This window comes from Nerophis ophidion, linkage group LG21, assembly GCF_033978795.1.
Source record: "Nerophis ophidion isolate RoL-2023_Sa linkage group LG21, RoL_Noph_v1.0, whole genome shotgun sequence".
Taxonomy (NCBI): Eukaryota; Metazoa; Chordata; class Actinopteri; order Syngnathiformes; family Syngnathidae; genus Nerophis; species Nerophis ophidion.
Genome location: NC_084631.1, coordinates 5,855,847 through 5,873,674, shown reverse-complemented (window position 1 = coordinate 5,873,674; position 17,828 = coordinate 5,855,847). Strand labels below are relative to the sequence as shown.

General features: G+C 41.2%; 1 protein-coding gene across 2 annotated transcripts in view; it reads left to right on the top strand.

The window, feature by feature from the left end:
- rusc1 (RUN and SH3 domain containing 1) overlaps window positions 1-17,828 on the top strand; it is a 65,234-nt gene that overhangs the window by 35,265 nt on the left and 12,141 nt on the right. For both annotated transcript variants that reach the window (XM_061881676.1, XM_061881675.1), the window contains 6 exons: window positions 3,227-3,401; window positions 3,516-3,621; window positions 3,695-3,741; window positions 13,206-13,666; window positions 13,744-13,976; window positions 14,043-14,210. In XM_061881676.1, the coding sequence (XP_061737660.1) occupies window positions 3,227-3,401; window positions 3,516-3,621; window positions 3,695-3,741; window positions 13,206-13,666; window positions 13,744-13,976; window positions 14,043-14,210 (1,190 nt within the window). The remainder of the gene's footprint in view (window positions 1-3,226; window positions 3,402-3,515; window positions 3,622-3,694; window positions 3,742-13,205; window positions 13,667-13,743; window positions 13,977-14,042; window positions 14,211-17,828) is intronic.

The following is a 17,828-nucleotide window of genomic DNA, read 5'->3' as shown; positions in this document are numbered from 1 at the left end:
TGAATATGATTGACGACACCAGTTGACTTCTCTGAGCCCATTTAAATAGGGCTCATGTCATGCAGTCATTTGACTCGGTTAGAAACGCGACAATGGGAAAGTCAAAGGAATTCAGCACAGATCTGATAAAACGAATCATTGACTTGAACAAGTCAGGAAAGTCACTTGGAACCATTTCAAAGCAGCTTTAGGTCACAAGAGCAACTGTGCAGACAATTTGTCGTAAGTATAAAGTGCATGGCACAGTTTTGTCACTGCCACGATGAGGAAGAAAATGCAAGCTATCACCTGCTGCTGAGAGAAAACTGGTCAGGATGATCAATAGTCAACCGAGAACCACCAAAAAGCATGTCTGTGATTAATTGGACGCTGCTGGAACACAGGTGTCAGTGTCCACAGTCAAGCGTATTTTGCATCGCCATGGACTGAGAGGCTACCATGCAAGAAGGATTCCCTTGTTCCAGAAGCCACACCTTGAAGGCCTACTGAAAGCCACTACTACCGACCACGCAGTCTGATAGTTTATATATTAATGATGAAATATTAACATTGCAACACATGCCAATACGGCCGGTTTAGTTTACTAAATTGAAATTTTAAATTTTGTGCGGAAGTATCATGCTAAAACATCGCGGTATGATGACGCGTGCGCGTGATGTCACGCATTGTAGAGGACATTTTGTTCCAGCACAGTTCACAGCTATAAGTCGTCTGTCTTCATCGCATAATTCCACAGTATTATGGACATCTGTGCTGCTGAATCTTTTGCAATTTGTTCAATGAATAATGGAGACGTCAAAGAGGAAAGCTGTAAGTGGGAAGCGGTGTATTGCGGCCGCCTTAAGCAACACAAACACAGCCGGTGTTTCAGTGTTTACATTCCCGAAAGATAACGGTGAAGCTTTACTAAGGAACAGAGCGGTCAAGCGAACATGGTTGGATTGGACCACACACACAAAGTACAGTGTATTATGCAGCGATCATTTCGAAAGATCGTGTTTCAAAGAGGGTCCCTTGCGAAGGGCAGAGATGGGCATCGCCACCACCCGTCGACGGGTGCTGAAGAAAGGTGCGGGGCCGACCTTGAGGTTGTACAGGTACGACCATATAATCTCACTAAAACACTAGTAACACAATAAGCCCGACAAGGGATTTTCTAGAATTATCCTAGTAAATGTGTCTAATAACATCTGAATCGCTCCCACTGTATAGTCTTTTTTTTTTCTTTTTTCTGTAGTCCTTCTCTCTCACTTTGGGGTGGTATAGCTCGGTTGGTAGAGCGGCCGTGCCAGCAACTTGAGGGTTGCAGGTTCGATCCCCGCTTCCGCCATCTTAGTCACTGCCGTTGTGTCCTTGGGCAAAACACTTTACCCACCTGCTCCCAGTGCCACCCACACTGGTTTAAATGTAAAAATTCGATATTGGGTTTCACTATGTAAAGCGTTTTGAGTCATTAGAGAAAAAGCGCTATATAAATATAATCCATTTCACAAATATAATTCACTTCACTTTCCTCATCCACAAATCTTTCATCCTCGCTCAAATTAATGGGGAAATCGTCGCTTTCTCGGTCCGAATCGCTCTCGCTGCTGGTGGCCATGATTGTAAACAATGTTCAGATATGAGGAGCTCCACAACCCGTGATGTCACGCGCACATCGTCTGCTACTTCCGGTACAGGCAAGGCTTTTTTATCAGCGACCAAAAGTTGCGAACTTTATCGTGGATGTTCTCTACTAAATCCATCCATCCATCCATTTTTCTACCGCTTATTCCCTTTCGGGGTCGCGGAGGGCGCTGGCGCCTATCTCAGCTACAATCGGGCGGAAGGCAGGGTACACCCTGGACAAGTCGCCACCTCATCGCAGGGCTCTACTAAATCCTTTCAGCAAAAATATGGCAATATTGCGAAAATAAGAAAATCTTATTTCAATAGGCCTTTAAGGCTCGTTTAAAGTTTGCTGCTGATCACATGGACAAAGATAATACCTTCTGGAGGAAAGTTCTGTGGTCAGATGAAACAAAAATTGAGCTGTTTGGCCACAATACCCAATAATATGTTTGGAGGAGAAAAGGTGAGGCCTTTAATCCCAGGACACCATGTCTACCGTCAAGCATGGTGGTGGTAGTATTATGCTCTGGGCCTGTTTTGCTGCCAATGGAACTGGTGCTTTACAGAGAGTAAATGGGACAATGAAAAAGGAGGATTGCCTACAAATTCTTCAGGACAAGCTTAAATCATCAGCCCGCAGTTGTGTGTTCCAACAGGAAAAAGACCCAAAACACGTGTCAAAAGTGGTAAAAGAATGGCTAAATCGGGCTAGAATTAAGGCTTTAGAATGGCCCTCCCAAAGTCCTGACTTAAGCCCCATTGAGAATGTGTGGACAATGCTAAAGAAACAAGTCCATGTCAGAAAACATGCATATTTAGCTGAACTGCACCAATTTTGTCAAGAGGAGCGGTCAAAAATTCAACCAGAAGCTTGCCAGAAGCTTGCGGACTTGCCAAGGTACATGTAAGCAAATATTAACATTGCTGTATGTATACTTTTAACCCAGCAGATTTGCTCAAATTTTCTGTAGACCCATAATAAATTCATAAAAGAACTAAACTTCATGAATGTTTTTTGTGACCAACATGTAGTGAAGTGAATTATATTTATATAGCGCTTTTCTCTATTGACTCAAAGCGCTTTACATAGTGAAACCCAATATCTAAGTTGCATTTAAACCAGTGTGGGTGGCACTGGGAGCAGGTGGGTAAAGTGTCTTGCCCAAGGACACAACGGCAGTGACTAGGATGGCGGAAGCGGGAATCGAACCTGGAACCCTCAAGTTGCTGGCACGGCCGCTCTACCAACCAAGCTATACCGAGTTGTATGTACTCCAATCACTCTATCACAAAGAAATAAGAGTTGCAGAAATCATTGGAAACTCAAGACAGCCCTGACATTATGTTCTTTATAAGTGTATGTAATGATTGTATCTCTGTGTTCAGATGTATCCTACCATCAGATATGAAGTGACTGAATAATAGGTTCTCAATTCTCAATGTAAAGTGTTTTAGGTGGCTTAAAAGGCACTAATCAAATGTAATCCATTATTGTTATTTTTCTAAGTCAAAGCAGACAACAAAATAAACACAGCAGCTCTGTCAGTTAACCAATTTGAGAGCCATCGACTTCCACAGTGTATCATACTCCCCCCCCCGTCCTTCTGTCTTCCAGGCCTTATCAGGAGACAGCACCGTAAATCCATCCCTGGGTCGTCTGGTGCTGCAGTGCCTCTGCCCCGCCCTCCACAGCCTGCTGACGGACGGCCTCAAGCCCCACCAGAGTGACCTAATTGCAGGCAGAAGGCCAACTTCCGCCTGGAGCCTGGTCCAGGCTTCAACTCGACCAGGTAGGGTAACGTAGAATTAGGATACTATTACCAGTAATGGAATTGACTATGTATTAATCAGTTTGAATGTTCTTCCATATCCCTCCTTCATTTAATGCTATTTTTCGCATTCAGGACCTAAAACACAAGCCCTGTTCAACCTTCAAGCAAGAGTTGGAGAGCTGCCTCAGCTCAAGCAGAACAAACATCGCTTCAATGCATTCGTCCTCGGATTACTCAAGTGAGAATGAAAGAAATAGATCATTTTGCATATTGGTTTGGTGTATAAAGCCTCTTCTTTTCTATATTTCCAGCTCAAAGAGACTTGATTTCTGGGTATCTCATGTTCAGTCTTGCTGTGGTAAGTTACCATGAAAAAGTCTGAGTGCGCCATTACATTTATTGTTTTTTTTTAAACTCTCCTGCAGTAGTAAATTAACTGCAAAAAGCTGCGTGTGTCAGCGTCGTCTTAGAGGGGCACTATAATACTACACGGTCTAGCTCCATCCTATCTTGCCGATTGTATTGTACCATATGTCCCGGCAAGAAATCTGCGTTCAAAGGACTCCGGCTTGTTAGTGATTCCCAAAGCCCAAAAAAAGTCTGCGGGCTATAGAGCGTTTTCCGTTCGGGCTCCAGTACTCTGGAATGCCCTCCCGGTAACAGTTCGAGATGCCACCTCAGTAGAAACATTTAAGTCTCACCTTAAAACTCATTTGTATACTCTAGCCTTTAAATAGACTCCCTTTTTAGACCAGTTGATCTGCCGTTTCTTTTCTTTTTCTCCTATGTCCCACTCTCCCTTGTGGAGGGGGTCCGGTCCGATCCGGTGGCCATGTACTGCTTGCCTGTGTATCGGCTGGGGACATCTCTGCGCTGCTGATCCGCCTCCGCTTGGGATGGTTTCCTGCTGGCTCCGCTGTGAACGGGACTCTCGCTGCTGTCTTGGATCCGCTTTGGACTGGACTCTCGCGACTGTGTTGGATCCATTGTGGATTGAACTTTCACAGTATCATGTTAGACCCGCTCGACATCCATTGCTTTCCTCCTCTCTAAGGTTCTCATAGTCATTATTGTCACCGACGTCCCACTGGGTGTGAGTTTTCCTTGCCCTTATGTGGGCCTACCGAGGATGTCGTGGTGGTTTGTGCAGCCCTTTGAGACACTAGTGATTTAGGGCTATATAAGTAAACATTGATTGATTGATTGATATAATGCAAAACCAACGTTTCCTACCTATTGGTTCCTGTTGTTGTGTATTCGGAATTTGCACAAGACCCACAAATGTGAAATCAAACCATGGAGTCAATGCAGAGCGATTTAAAAAAATGTCTTGCCTTCCTTCAGACTTTCTGCGTTTGGAATTTGCTCATTTTGTTACATTTTTAAGTGACGTCAGCAGATATTTCCATTTATGGTCGGGATTTACCCAATCTGCTTTGTGCAAGTCTGCCATTGAAGTCCGACGCTGTAGCCAATAAGTTCCTTTTTTTTTCTCTATCCTCTTGTTGTGGGGCCGACTGGGTCGTACATGCACAAGCATCTTTTGCTTTTGCCATTCCTAATACAAAATAGAGTAATAATAGCATAATCTGTCGGTAGGCTCGCTTTGGAAGCGCTAAAAACCACAACAATAATGGCAGGGGAGAAGATGCTGTCGAAGGGGAGCCACGTAAATAAGACCACCCACAAAATGGTACATCCTGAAGAGACAGTCAGAAAGTATCTTAAAAACGGTTCGTACGACATAATCTGTGCAGCATTTTGCATGTTATGTGGATCACAAGCAAGTGTTTTAAATGTAGAAAAAAATCATAATATGACCTCTTTACGCAAGCATTTTTTAGCGAGAATAAGAACACACGGGACAAGGAGTAAACAAGTCATGACATTAGGGATGTAACGATCAATCAATCAATCAATCAATGTTTATTTATATAGCCCCAAATCACAAATGTCTCAAAGGACTGCACAAATCATTACGACTACAACATCCTCGGAAGAACCCACAAAAGGGCAAGGAAAACTCACACCCAGTGGGCAGGGAGAATTCACATCCAGTGGGACGCCAGTGACAATGCTGACTATGAGGAACCTTGGAGAGGACCTCAGATGTGGGCAACCCCTTCCTCTCTAGGGGACCGAAAGCAATGGATGTCGAGCGGGTCTAACATGATACTGTGAAAGTTCAATCCATAGTGGCTCCAACACAGCCGCGAGAGTTCAGTTCAAGCGGATCCAAGACAGCAGCGAGAGTCCCGTCCACAGGAAACCATCTCAAGTGGATCAGCAGCGTAGAGACGTCCCCAACCCATACAGGCGAGCGGTCCATCCTGGGTCCCGACGAGCGGTCCATCCTGGGTCTCGACTCTGGACAGCCAGTACTTCATCCATTGTCATCGGACCGGACCCCCTCCACAAGGGAGGGGGGGACATAGGAGAAGGAAAAGAAGCGGCAGATCAACTGGTCTAAAAAGGAGGTCTATTTAAAGGCTAGAGTATACAGATGAGTTTTAAGGTGAGACTTAAACGATAAATTGTAAATGGTAAAACTCACAATGTTTAGTATTACTGTATTGAAGTAAAATGATCGAAAAAACAGTATTGATAACTTCACTTTGATAAACTCACGTACTGACTCTCTAGTTCCGGGGTGCCCATTACGTCGATCGCGATCGACTGGTCGATCTCGGAGGGTGTGTCAGTCGATCTCAAGCCAGGCATTAAAAAATAGACATAAAAATGAGCAATCATCAATCATACCAAGACTTCACTTTCGTCAGTTGTTTGACATTCTCGGCACCCGAGGATCTTGTGAGATGACGCTGGCTGCTGCGAGCTCATATTTAAGAAAAAAAATCACTAACAGGGCGGACGCAGAGAAACACATTTTATTTCTAGAGACTCCGTACCTACTGTCAAAACTCTAAAGACCGACTGCACAGTTCCTGTCTTCACCATAAAAGACCTGTTTCATCCTGCCTGTGCTAACAAAATAAGAGTCTCAGAAAGCTAGCGTGCACAAGCTAGCAAGCTACGGAGTTTGATGCCAATGTATTTCTCCCCCGCCCTCAGCGACCGCTTTCTCACTTGCTTGCCCACCCGCACAGTCACTGACGTCACTCACCTGCTGCCACACATTAAAGGGCCACACACACATATGCTACTCTCATAACAAAGTGTTTAAAAAAAGTATGCAAGTTGGACAAATGAGATGCCAAATCCAACCACTTTCATGTGGTATTGGACAGAAAGGAGGACTTTTTTTTCTCCTCCATTTGAAAATGCGGACGTTATCAGCACCACTGTCTGATTCCAATCAATGCAAGTCATCAGAATCAGGTAATACACCAACTTATATTCTTGTCTTCATGAAAGAAAGGAATCTATGTGTGTTAAACATGCTTGTATTATCATTAAACACCATTAACTTGTTAACAAAAATGTCTCTTTCATAAATAAATAAATATAAATTATAAATAGGAATGAGGTAGATCTCCTCGACTTGGTCAATTGAAAAGTAGCTCGCTGTGCAGAAAAAGTGTGAGCGCCCCTGCTCTAGTTTAAATGCTAACCTGAAAACAAGACGTTAATGTCTTTCCCCATTAAGAAACCACATACCTCAATCTAAACTTATTCAAACACATTTCTGTCCGAGCAACTCAGATATTCATCCCAGTCAAGCTGGTTCAGACCACCATGATTAAACATCATGAGCCATACCATGTAGCAGATCTAATCCTGGATTAGTACTACCAGCTCAGGATGACAACAACATCAGAGTGGCATTAGTTGGAGGTGGGGATAAACACAGGCTGTACCACCTCTGTAACCTTGTTCGCCCTGGCAATGAACATGATTGTGCAATCTGTGGAGGCCCCCAAACCCAATCAGGCATCAAGGTTTTTATTGATGACCTGACAGTCACCACAGATTCCGTGCGAGGAGGCCTGTGGACCCTCCAAGGGCTGGAAAGACTCATCCGGATGGGATTCAAACCAGCAAAGTCTATATTGCTAGTGTTGAAGAAGGGCGAGGTCACGAACAGGTACCAGTTCAACATTGAAGGGTCAATAATACCAGCAGTGTTAGAAAAGATTGTAAAGAGTTTAAGTAAGGTCTTTGAAAGCAGCCTTGAAGACTTTTCATCTGTCCAGTCAACCTGTCAGGACCTGGACAGCTGTCTGAGATCAGTGCACAGATCTGGCCTCCCAGGCAAGTTCAAAGCGTGGATATACAAGCAAGATAGGGATACTATGGAGGTCCCAATCTCCACTGTGGAGACCCTGGAGAGAAGGTCAGCACCGGTCTCAGGAGATGGGTGGGGTTACCTAGAAGCCTCAGTAACATCGCACTCTTTGGTAACACCACAAAGCTACAGTTGCCTATGAAGTCTCTGGAAGAGGAGTTAAGGTAACTCGGACCAGAGATGTGTTGCTGTACAGTGACTCTAGGAATCCAAAGTTGGCCCCTGGCAGGAATTGTGGTTAAGACCGGAAGGAAGTGGAGTGTCCAGATCAGTGGTTCCTAACCGTGTTGGTGGTACCAAACCCCACCAGTTTCATATGCGCTTTCACCAAACCCTTTTTTTAGTGAAAAACCAAATGTTTTGTTTTTTTTTCTTTTTCAAATTCAAGACCAAGTTACGAACCGTGCATGAACATCACCTTGTTTAAAGAGCAAAACCAAGACAACAAATTACACACCTGCAAATCAGATGGAAAATTAGAGGGAACATTGTTTGGGGGTATCCATAATCAATCAATCAATCAATCAATGTTTACTTATATAGTCCTCAATCAGTAGTGTCTCAAACATTAGAAACCATCAGTACAGTGTTTTTTTTAAGTTTTCTGAGCCAAGGCACATTTTTTTCATTGATAAAATCCCGAAGCACACCATAAGCAGACAACTTAAAAAAAAATAATTGACCCAAAAAGTTGTTCTCGCAATTTTTGGATATGAATTCAAACCATAACCAAGCATACATCTCTATATCTCTTGTCTCAAAGTAGGTGTACTGTCACCACCTGTCACATCACGCCGTGACTTATTTGTAGTTTTTTTGGTGTTCTCCTGTCTGTACTGTTTTACTTCTTGTCTTGCACTCCTATTTTGTTGTTAATTGTCATGTTGGCTGTACTTTGTGGATGCCGTCTGCTGCTCCACACGCTGTAAGTCTTTGCTGTACTCCAGCATTCTGTTTTGTTTTACTTTGCAGCCAGTTCAGTTTTAGCTTTGTTTAGCATAGCCATCCCTAAGCTTCAATGCCTTTTTTTTTCGTGGCACTTGCCTTTTGTTTATTTTTGGTTTAAGCATTAGATACCTTTTTACCTTCACACTGCCTCCCGCTGTCTTCAGCATATTGTGATCAAAACAAACCATGTTCCTGACATGTACAAAGCAATTAACTACCTGCTGCCACCTACTGATATGGAAGAGTATTACACGGTTACTCTGCCTAGCCCCAGACAGCACAATAATAATTACTAGAGTGCAAAAAATTATTTTAACCAAATTAGGTGTAATTACATATATCTCACAGTACACTAGTGTGCCACGGCACAGTGGTTGAAAAACACTGCATTTGTAAATCAGATGCTACTCAGAAAGTGACATAACTCCTGGAAATTACTGGCTTTTAATGGCTGAAGGTATAAATGTGTGTGTCCAACTTAAAAGAAACGGCAGGCTGTCTTCTTTTAATATATTTATTACAATCTTTGGTTAGATAACGTTTGCTGTGGTCTGGAACAACATGGCACACAAACAACTATCTGAAATGCAGCCAATATTACATACAGATAATGTGTCATGAGACATGCAAATATAAATTACCGTATTTCCTTGAATTACCGCAGGGCATATAGTATGCGCCTGCCTTGAATTACTGCCGGGTCAAACTCGCTTCGCAAAATAATTAGCGCATGCTTAGTATTACCGCCTGGTCAAATTCGTGACGTCACGGGTGACACTTCCCCTGTCATCATTTTTAAAATGAGAAGGCTGATTTCAATACCGGTAATTTGAAATCCCATTAAGGGAAGAAGATTAAGAGCTACTCAGTAGGATTTAAGGTCCAAGCTTACATCACACTCAAATTTTAATGCATGCCTTTGGTAAGTGCCGGAGTGAGAAGAGGTTTTAGAATAATTAGCGCCCCGGCGGTAATTCAAGGAAATACGGTGTATACATTTAGGATAAAATAAAGTCAATTAAATGAGCTCAAATATATCTACAAATGAGGCATGATGATGCAATATTTACATACAGCTAGCCTAAATAGCATGTTAGCATTGATTAGCTAGCAGTCATGCACTGACCAAATATGCCTAATTAGCACTCCAACCAGTCAATAACATCAACAAAGCGCACCTTTTGTGGATTCACGCACAGCATGAAACTTTTGGTGGACAAAACGAGACAAGGAAGCAGCGGAAGATTTTACATGTAAACAAACAGTCCACACTATGGTGAGTTAAAGGACCTCCGAAATTAGTAGGACAAAACGATGTTCCCCAAATACTCTCATCAGTGAAGCCTACACACCAACATGTTAAACAGTGGACTTTCTAACAATAGGGAAGGTTTGTGTCATGTTTGTCCTCAAACAAATGGCAGGATGTCAACAAAGCAATTAACTACCTGCTGCCACCTACTGATATGGAAGAGTATTACACGGTTACTCCGCCTAGCCCAAGACAGCACAATAATAATTACTGGAGTGCAAAAAATTATTTTAACCCAATTAGGTGAAATTACATATATCTCACGGTACACTAGTGTGCCACGGCACAGTGGTTGAAAAACACTGCATTAGTAAATCAGAGGCTACTCAGAAAGTGACATAACTCCTGGAAATTACTGGCTTTTAATGACCAAAGGTATAGATGTGTGTGTCCAACTTAAAGGAAACTGCAGGATGTCTTCTTTTAATATATTTATTACAATCTTTGGCAAGCTAGGTAATGTTTGCTGTGGTCTGGAACAACATGGCACACAAACAACTATCTGAAATGCAGCCAATGTTACATACAGAATATGTGTCGTGAGACATGCAAATATAAATTATATACAAATAGGATAAAATTAAAGTAAATTAAATGAAGTCATATATATCTACAGGTGTTCACGCTGGAAGAGGGGTTAGTGCGTCTGCCTCACAATACGAAGGTCCTGCAGTCCTGGGTTCAAATCCAGGCTCGGGATCTTTCTGTGTGGAGTTTGCATGTTCTCCCCGTGAATGCGTGGGTTCCCTCCGGGTACTCCGGCTTCCTCCCACTTCCAAAGACATGCACCTGGGGATAGGTTGATTGGCAACACTAAATTGGCCCTAGTGTGTGAATGTTGTCTGTCTATCTGTGTTGGCCCTGCGATGAGGTGGCGACTTGTCCAGGGTGTATCCTGCCTTCCGCCCGATTGTAGCTGAGATAGGCGCCAGCGACCCCGAAAGGGAATAAGCGGTAGGAAATGGATGGATGGATGGATGTATATCTACAAATGAGGCATGATGATGCAATATTTACATACAGCTAGCCTAAATAGCATGTTAGCATCGATTAGCTTGCAGTCATGCACTGACCAAATATGGCTAATTAGCACTCCAACCAGTCAATAACATCAACAAAGCGCACCTTTTGTGCATTCACGCACAGCATGAAACTTTTGGTGGACAAAACGAGACAAGGAAGCAGCGGAAGATTTTACATGTAAACAAACAGTCCACACTATGGTGAGTTAAAGGACCTCCGAAATTAGTAGGACAAAACGATGTTCCCCAAATACTCTCATCAGTGAAGCCTACACACCAACATATTAAACAGTGGGCTTTCTAACAATTGGGAAGGTTTGTGTCATGTCCGTCCTCAAACAAAAAACATACTGAAACAAAACATTTATTTTCTCCCCATCTTTTTCCATTTTCCATCCTTTTTTACCTCAGTGAAGTGAATTACATTTATATAGCGCTTTTCTCGAGTGACTCAAAGCGCTTTACATAGTGAAACCCAATATCTAAGTTCCATTTAAACCAGTATGGGTGGCACTGGGAGCAGGTGGGTAAAGTGTCTTGCCCAAGGACACAACAGCAGTGACTAGGATGGCAGAAGCGGGAATCGAACCTACAACCCTCGAGTTACTGGCACGGCCACTCTACCAACCGAGCTATGCCTCTAGTGGCCTAGAGGTTAGAGTGTCCGCCCTGAAATCGGTAGGTTGTGAGTTCAAACCCCGGCCGAGTCATACCAAAGACTATAAAAATGGGACCCATTATCTCCCTGCTTGGCACTCAGCATCGGGGGTTGGAATTGGGGGTTAAAACACCAAAAATGATTCCCAGGCGCGGCCACCGCTGCTGCTCACTGCTCCCCTCACCTCCCAGGGGGTGAATAAGGGGATGGGTCAAATGCAGAGGGCAAATTTTACCACACCTAGTGTGTGTGTGACAATCATTGGTACTTTAACTTAACTTTTTTTTTCAAACGCTCCAGGGATCTACTATAGATAGATAGATAGATAGTACTTTATTGATTCCTTCAGGAAGATAAAAATTCCAGCAGCAGTGTACAGAGTTGAGATCCATCCATCCATCCATCCATTTTTTTACCGCTTATTCCCTTTTGGGGTCGCGGGGGGCGCTGGTGCCTATCTCAGCTACAATCGGGCGGAAGGCGGGGTACACCCTGGACAAGTCGCCACCTCATCGCAGGGCCAACACAGATAGACAGACAACATTCACACACTAGGGCCAATTTAGTGTTGCCAATCAACCTATCCCCAGGTGCATGTCTTTGGAAGTGGGAGGAAGCCGGAGTACCCGGAGGGAACCCACGCATTCACGGGGAGAACATGCAAACTCCACACAGGAAGATCCCGAGCCTGGATTTGAACTCAGGACTGCAGGACCTTCGTATTGTGAGGCAGACGCACTAACCCCTCTGCCACCGTGAAGCCCCGGAGTTGAGATCAATTTAAATAAAAGTAAAAATTAAATAATGGGGGTTTAAATGGAAACAAAATAGAGAAGATAGATAGATAGATAGTACTTTATTTATTCCGTCAGGAGAGTTCCTTCAGGAAAATTACAATTTTCAGCACAATCCCATTCAAGATCAGACAAACATTACAGGGAGACAGAACAGGATCGCTGACGGGTCTGCCGGCTTCCAGCGCCCCTTACAAAAAAGATGACATACAGGTAAACAAGGGGAGTGGGGAGGTGAGGGGGGAAAGAAAAAAATAGAAGATTAAAATAAAATTAAAAAATCGGTCTTAGCCTAGGCCCTGGAGAGGCCAGACTGAGGCCAAGGGGGAAAAAAATAAATAAATAAATATTACAATAAGAATAAAAACTAAAAAGCAACAATGGGAATAAAAATCTAACAGTAAAATAAGAATATAACAAGACAAAGTAGGGCGGCACTAAAGAGCCACATGGGTTGCAGACCCCCGACTTAGACTAAAACAATATCAGTGAAGTAAAAGAAATACAAAACATGCAAAATAGCTTTTTTTTAACAGCATTTACATTTATTTCAGTTATTAAAATAAAATAACCTGTTCCAAAAAATTTCAATGTAAGTATTTTTTTTAAGCGCATTCCACTGGACCACGATAATAATAACCCTGACAATTTGGATGACGGTAACCGTGATTTGACATTTTCATATGGTTACATCCCTAATCGAAACAGACGGGTTGTCAAAATAAAGGTGACCAACTTAGGCTGGTTCTAATGTCTTGCCAAAATATTAAGTGTAATCATTTTGCACAATGCTGTGTGTTTTGAGCACACACAATAGTAACACCTCCTCTGTTGATGTACAGATGTTTTGGACACGTACTACCGTCCGACCTCCTTCATGCGTCTGTCGCTGACCGCCTGCCAGCCCCTCTTTGACGAGCTGCTGGTCGTCCTGCAGCCTCTCAGCCTGCTGACCTTTAACCTGGACTTGCTCTTCCAGCACCACCACTTAGAGCCCCACAGCCCTGTTTCAAAGGTGTGCAGCCCACCCGGTCAGGATGCGGGACCAAAGGCGCCGCGTTCTCCGTTGAGAGGCGGCAGGTACGTGGAGAGCCTCTCGGAAGTAGACTTTGCGAGTCAAGATCGTCAGGTAGCCTCGGCGGCTACTCCGAACAATGGAGGGTTAGGAGGGTCTAGTGATGGCAATACTGCACCTACTCTGAGCCACACCAGTCCTCAGCTGATGTGGGTCCAGGAGAAAAGGATCGGCGAACTGCCACCTCCAAATCTTGACGAGGAGGGCTTCGCTCAACAGGCTGGACAGGTACCTCACTTCCTGTTGTTGTTTTAGGTTGTTGTACACTCGCACTGACACATGTGGAACTGTCAATTCAATTCCAGGCGATCCAACAGGGCTGGGGCGCTGTGATGCGCTGGGGAGGCAGACTGAGCCAGAACCTGGGCGAGCTCAACCTGACTGCAGGAAGGACGAGTCCGGCGGATCACCAAGCCGAGCCGGCTAGCGACTTTGCCGCGGTCAGCTCTGTCGCTCAGGTGCCCTGGGGTCTGAGTCGCCTCTTTGGCTCTACCCCCAAAAGTCCCAACAGTCCAGTGAGGCACGCACCACCAACCAGGTGAGTTCCACAACACTTAGGACGGTCAGCCGAGACAACAACCTTCATGCCCGTGCGCCCATCCAGGCGGCCCTCTCAGTGGTTGGCCCCCAGTGTCACAGCGTTGACCCGAATGGTGAGCAGCACTTCTGCTCCGGTATTACGGAAAACGCCGGAACCCCAGTGGGGGACTGAGGCCAAGTCGGAGAGCGTCCCGGATACACTGGAGATGATGGATAGACCCAAATCACTAAGGTACTTTCACAAAATCTATACCAGGGGTCACCAACCTTTTTGAAACCAAGAGCTACTTCTTGGGTACTGATTAATGCAAAGGGCTACCAGTTTGATACACACTTAAATAAATTGCCAGAAATTCACATCTAATAAATACATCTATATATATAAAACAAAATGGGTATTTCTTCACGGTGGCAGAGGGGTTAGTGCGTCTGCCTCACAATACGAAGGTCCTGCAGTCCTGGGTTCAAATCCAGGCTCGGGATCTTTCTGTGTGGAGTTTGCATGTTCTCCCCGTGACTGCGTGGGTTCCTTCCGGGTACTCCGGCTTCCTCCCACTTCCAAAGACATGCACCTGGGGATAGGTTGATTGGCAACACTAAATTGGCCCTAGTGTGTTAATGTTGTCTGTCTATCTGTGTTGGCCCTGCGAGGAGGTGGCCACTTGTCCAGGGTGTACCCCGCCTTCCGCCCGATTGTAGCTGAGATAGGCGCCAGCGCCCCCCGCGACCCCAAAAGGGAACAAGCGGTAGAAAATGGATGGATGGGTATTTCTGTCTGGCATTCCGTCGTACATTTTTTTTCCTTTTACGGAAGGTTTTTTGTAGAGAGTAAATGATGAAAAAAACACCTAATTTGAGGGTTTAAAAGAGGAGAAAACACGAAAAAAAATGAAAATTAAATTTTGAAACATAGTTTATCTTCAATTTCGTCTCTTTAAAATTCAAAATTCAACTGAAAAAAATGAAGAGAAAAACTAGCTAATTTCAATCTTTCTGAAAAAAATTAAATAAGGAATTTTTGGAACATTCTTGATAAAGATTAATTTTAGAATTTTGATGACATGTTTTAAATAGGTTAAAATCCAATCTGCACTTTGTTAGAATATATAACAAATTGGACCAAGCTATATTTCTAACAAAGACAAATCATTATTTTTTCTAGATTTTCCAGAACAACATTTTAAAAGAAATTCAAAAGACTTTGAAATAAGATCTAAATTTGATTCTACAGATTTTCTAGATTTGCCAGAATATTTTTTTGTTGATTTTAATCATAATAAGTTTGAAAAAATATTTCACAAATATTCTTCATCGAAAAAACAGAACTAAAATGAAGAATTAAATTAAAATGTATTTATTATTCTTTACAATAAAAAAAAAAACTTGAACATTGATTTAAATTGTCAGGAAAGAAGAGGAAGGAATTTAAAAGGTAAAAAGGTATGTGTGTTTAAAAATCCTAAAATCCTTTTTAATGGTGTATTTTTTTCTCTAAAATTGTCTTTCTGTAAGTTATAAGAAGCAAAGTAAAAAAATAAATGAATTTATTTACACAAGTGAAGACCAAGTCTTTAAAATGTTTTCTTGGATTTTCAAATTCTATTTGAGTTTTGTCTCTCTTAGAATCAAAAATGTCGAGCAAAGTGAGACCGGCTTGCTAGTAAATAAAAACAATTTAAAAAATAGAGGCAGCTCACTGGTAAGTGCTGCTATTTGAGCTATTTTTAGAACAGGCCAGCGGGCGACTCATCTGGTCCTTACGGGCTACCTGGTGCCCGCGGGCACCGCGTTGGTGACCCCTGATCTATACCATGGGTCACCAAACTTTTTGAAACCAAGAGCTACTTCTTGGGTACTGATTAAGGCGAAGTTTGATACACACTTAAATAAATTGTCAGAAATAGCCAATTTGCTCAATTTACCTTTAATAAATAAATAAATATATATATATATATATATATATATATATATATATATATATATATATATATATATATATATATATATATATATAAAATGGTATTTCCGTCTGTCATTCCGTCGTACATTTTTTTTCCTTTCACGGAAGGTTTTTCGTAGAGAATAAATGATGAAAAAAACACCTAATTTAACAGTTTAAAAGAGGAGAAAACACGAAAAAAAATGAAAATTAAATTTTGAAACATATTTTATCTTCAATTACGTCTCTTTAAAATTCAAAATTCAACTGAAAAAAATGAAGAGAAAAACTAGCTAATTTCAATCTTTCTGAAAAAAATTAAATAAGGAATTTTTGGAACATTCTTGATAAAGATTAATTTTAGAATTTTGATGACATGTTTTAAATAGGTTAAAATCCAATCTGCACTTTGTTAGAATATATAACAAATTGGACCAAGCTATATTTCTAACAAAGACAAATCATTATTTCTTCTAGATTTTCCAGAACAAAAATTTTAAAAGAAATTCAAAAGACTTTGAAATAATATTTAAATTTGATTCTATAGATTTTCTAGATTTGCCAGAATATTTTTTTGTTAATTTTAATCATAATAAGTTTGAAAAAATATTTCACAAATATTCTTCATCGAAAAAACAGAACTAAAATGAAGAATTAAATTAAAATGTATTTATTATTCTTTACAATAAAAAAAAAAAACTTGAACATTGATTTAAATTGTCAGGAAAGAAGAGGAAGGAATTTAAAAGGTAAAAAGGTATGTGTTTAAAAATCCTAAAATAATTTTTAAGGTTGTATTTTTTTCTCTAAAATTGTCTTTCTGAAAGTTATAAGAAGCAAAGTAAAAAAATAAATGAATTTATTTAAACAAGTGAAGACCAAGTCTTTAAAATATTTTCTTGGATTTTCAAATTCTATTTGAGTTTTGTCTCTCTTAGAATTAAAAATGTCGAGCAAAGCGAGACCAGCTTGCGAGTAAATAAATAAAAATTAAAAAATAGAGGCAGCTCACTGGTAAGTGCTGCTACTTGAGCTATTTTTAGAACAGGCCAGCGGGCGACTCATCTGGTCCTTACGGGCTACCTGGTGCCCGCGGGCACCGCGTTGGTGACCCCTGATCTATACCATGGGTCACCAAACTTTTTGAAACCAAGAGCTACTACTTGGGTACTGATTAAGGCGAAGTTTGATACACACTTAAATAAATTGTCAGAAATAGCCAATTTGCTCAATTTACCTTTAATAAATAAATATATATAAAATGGTATTTCTGTCTGTCATTCCGTCGTACATTTTTTTTTCCTTTCACGGAAGGTTTTTTGTAGAGAATAAATGATGAAAAAAACACCTAATTTAACAGTTTAAAAGAGGGGAAAACACGAGAAAAAATGAAAATTAAATTTTGAAACATAGTTTATCTTCAATTTCGACTCTTTAAAATTCAAAATTCAACTGAAAAAAATTAAGAGAAAAACTAGCGAATCTTTCTGAAAAAAATTAAATACAATTTATTTTTAACATTATTTGTAATTTTTCCTGATTAAGATTAATTTTTGAATTTTGATGACATGTTTTAAATAGGTTAAAATCCAATCTGCACTTTGTTAGAATATATAACAAATTGGACCAAGCTATATTTCTAACAAAGACAAATCATTATTTCTTCTAGATTTTCCAGAACAACATTTTAAAAGAAATTCAAAAGACTTTGAAATAAGATCTAAATTTGATGTATATGTATGTATATATATATACTTTATGTATATATATACATATATATATAAAATGGTATTTCTGTCTGTCATTCCGTCGTACATTTTTGTTCCTTTTACGGAAGGTTTTTTGTTGAGAATAAATGTTAAAAAAACACTTAATTGAACGGTTTAAAAGAGGAGAAAACACGAAAAAAAT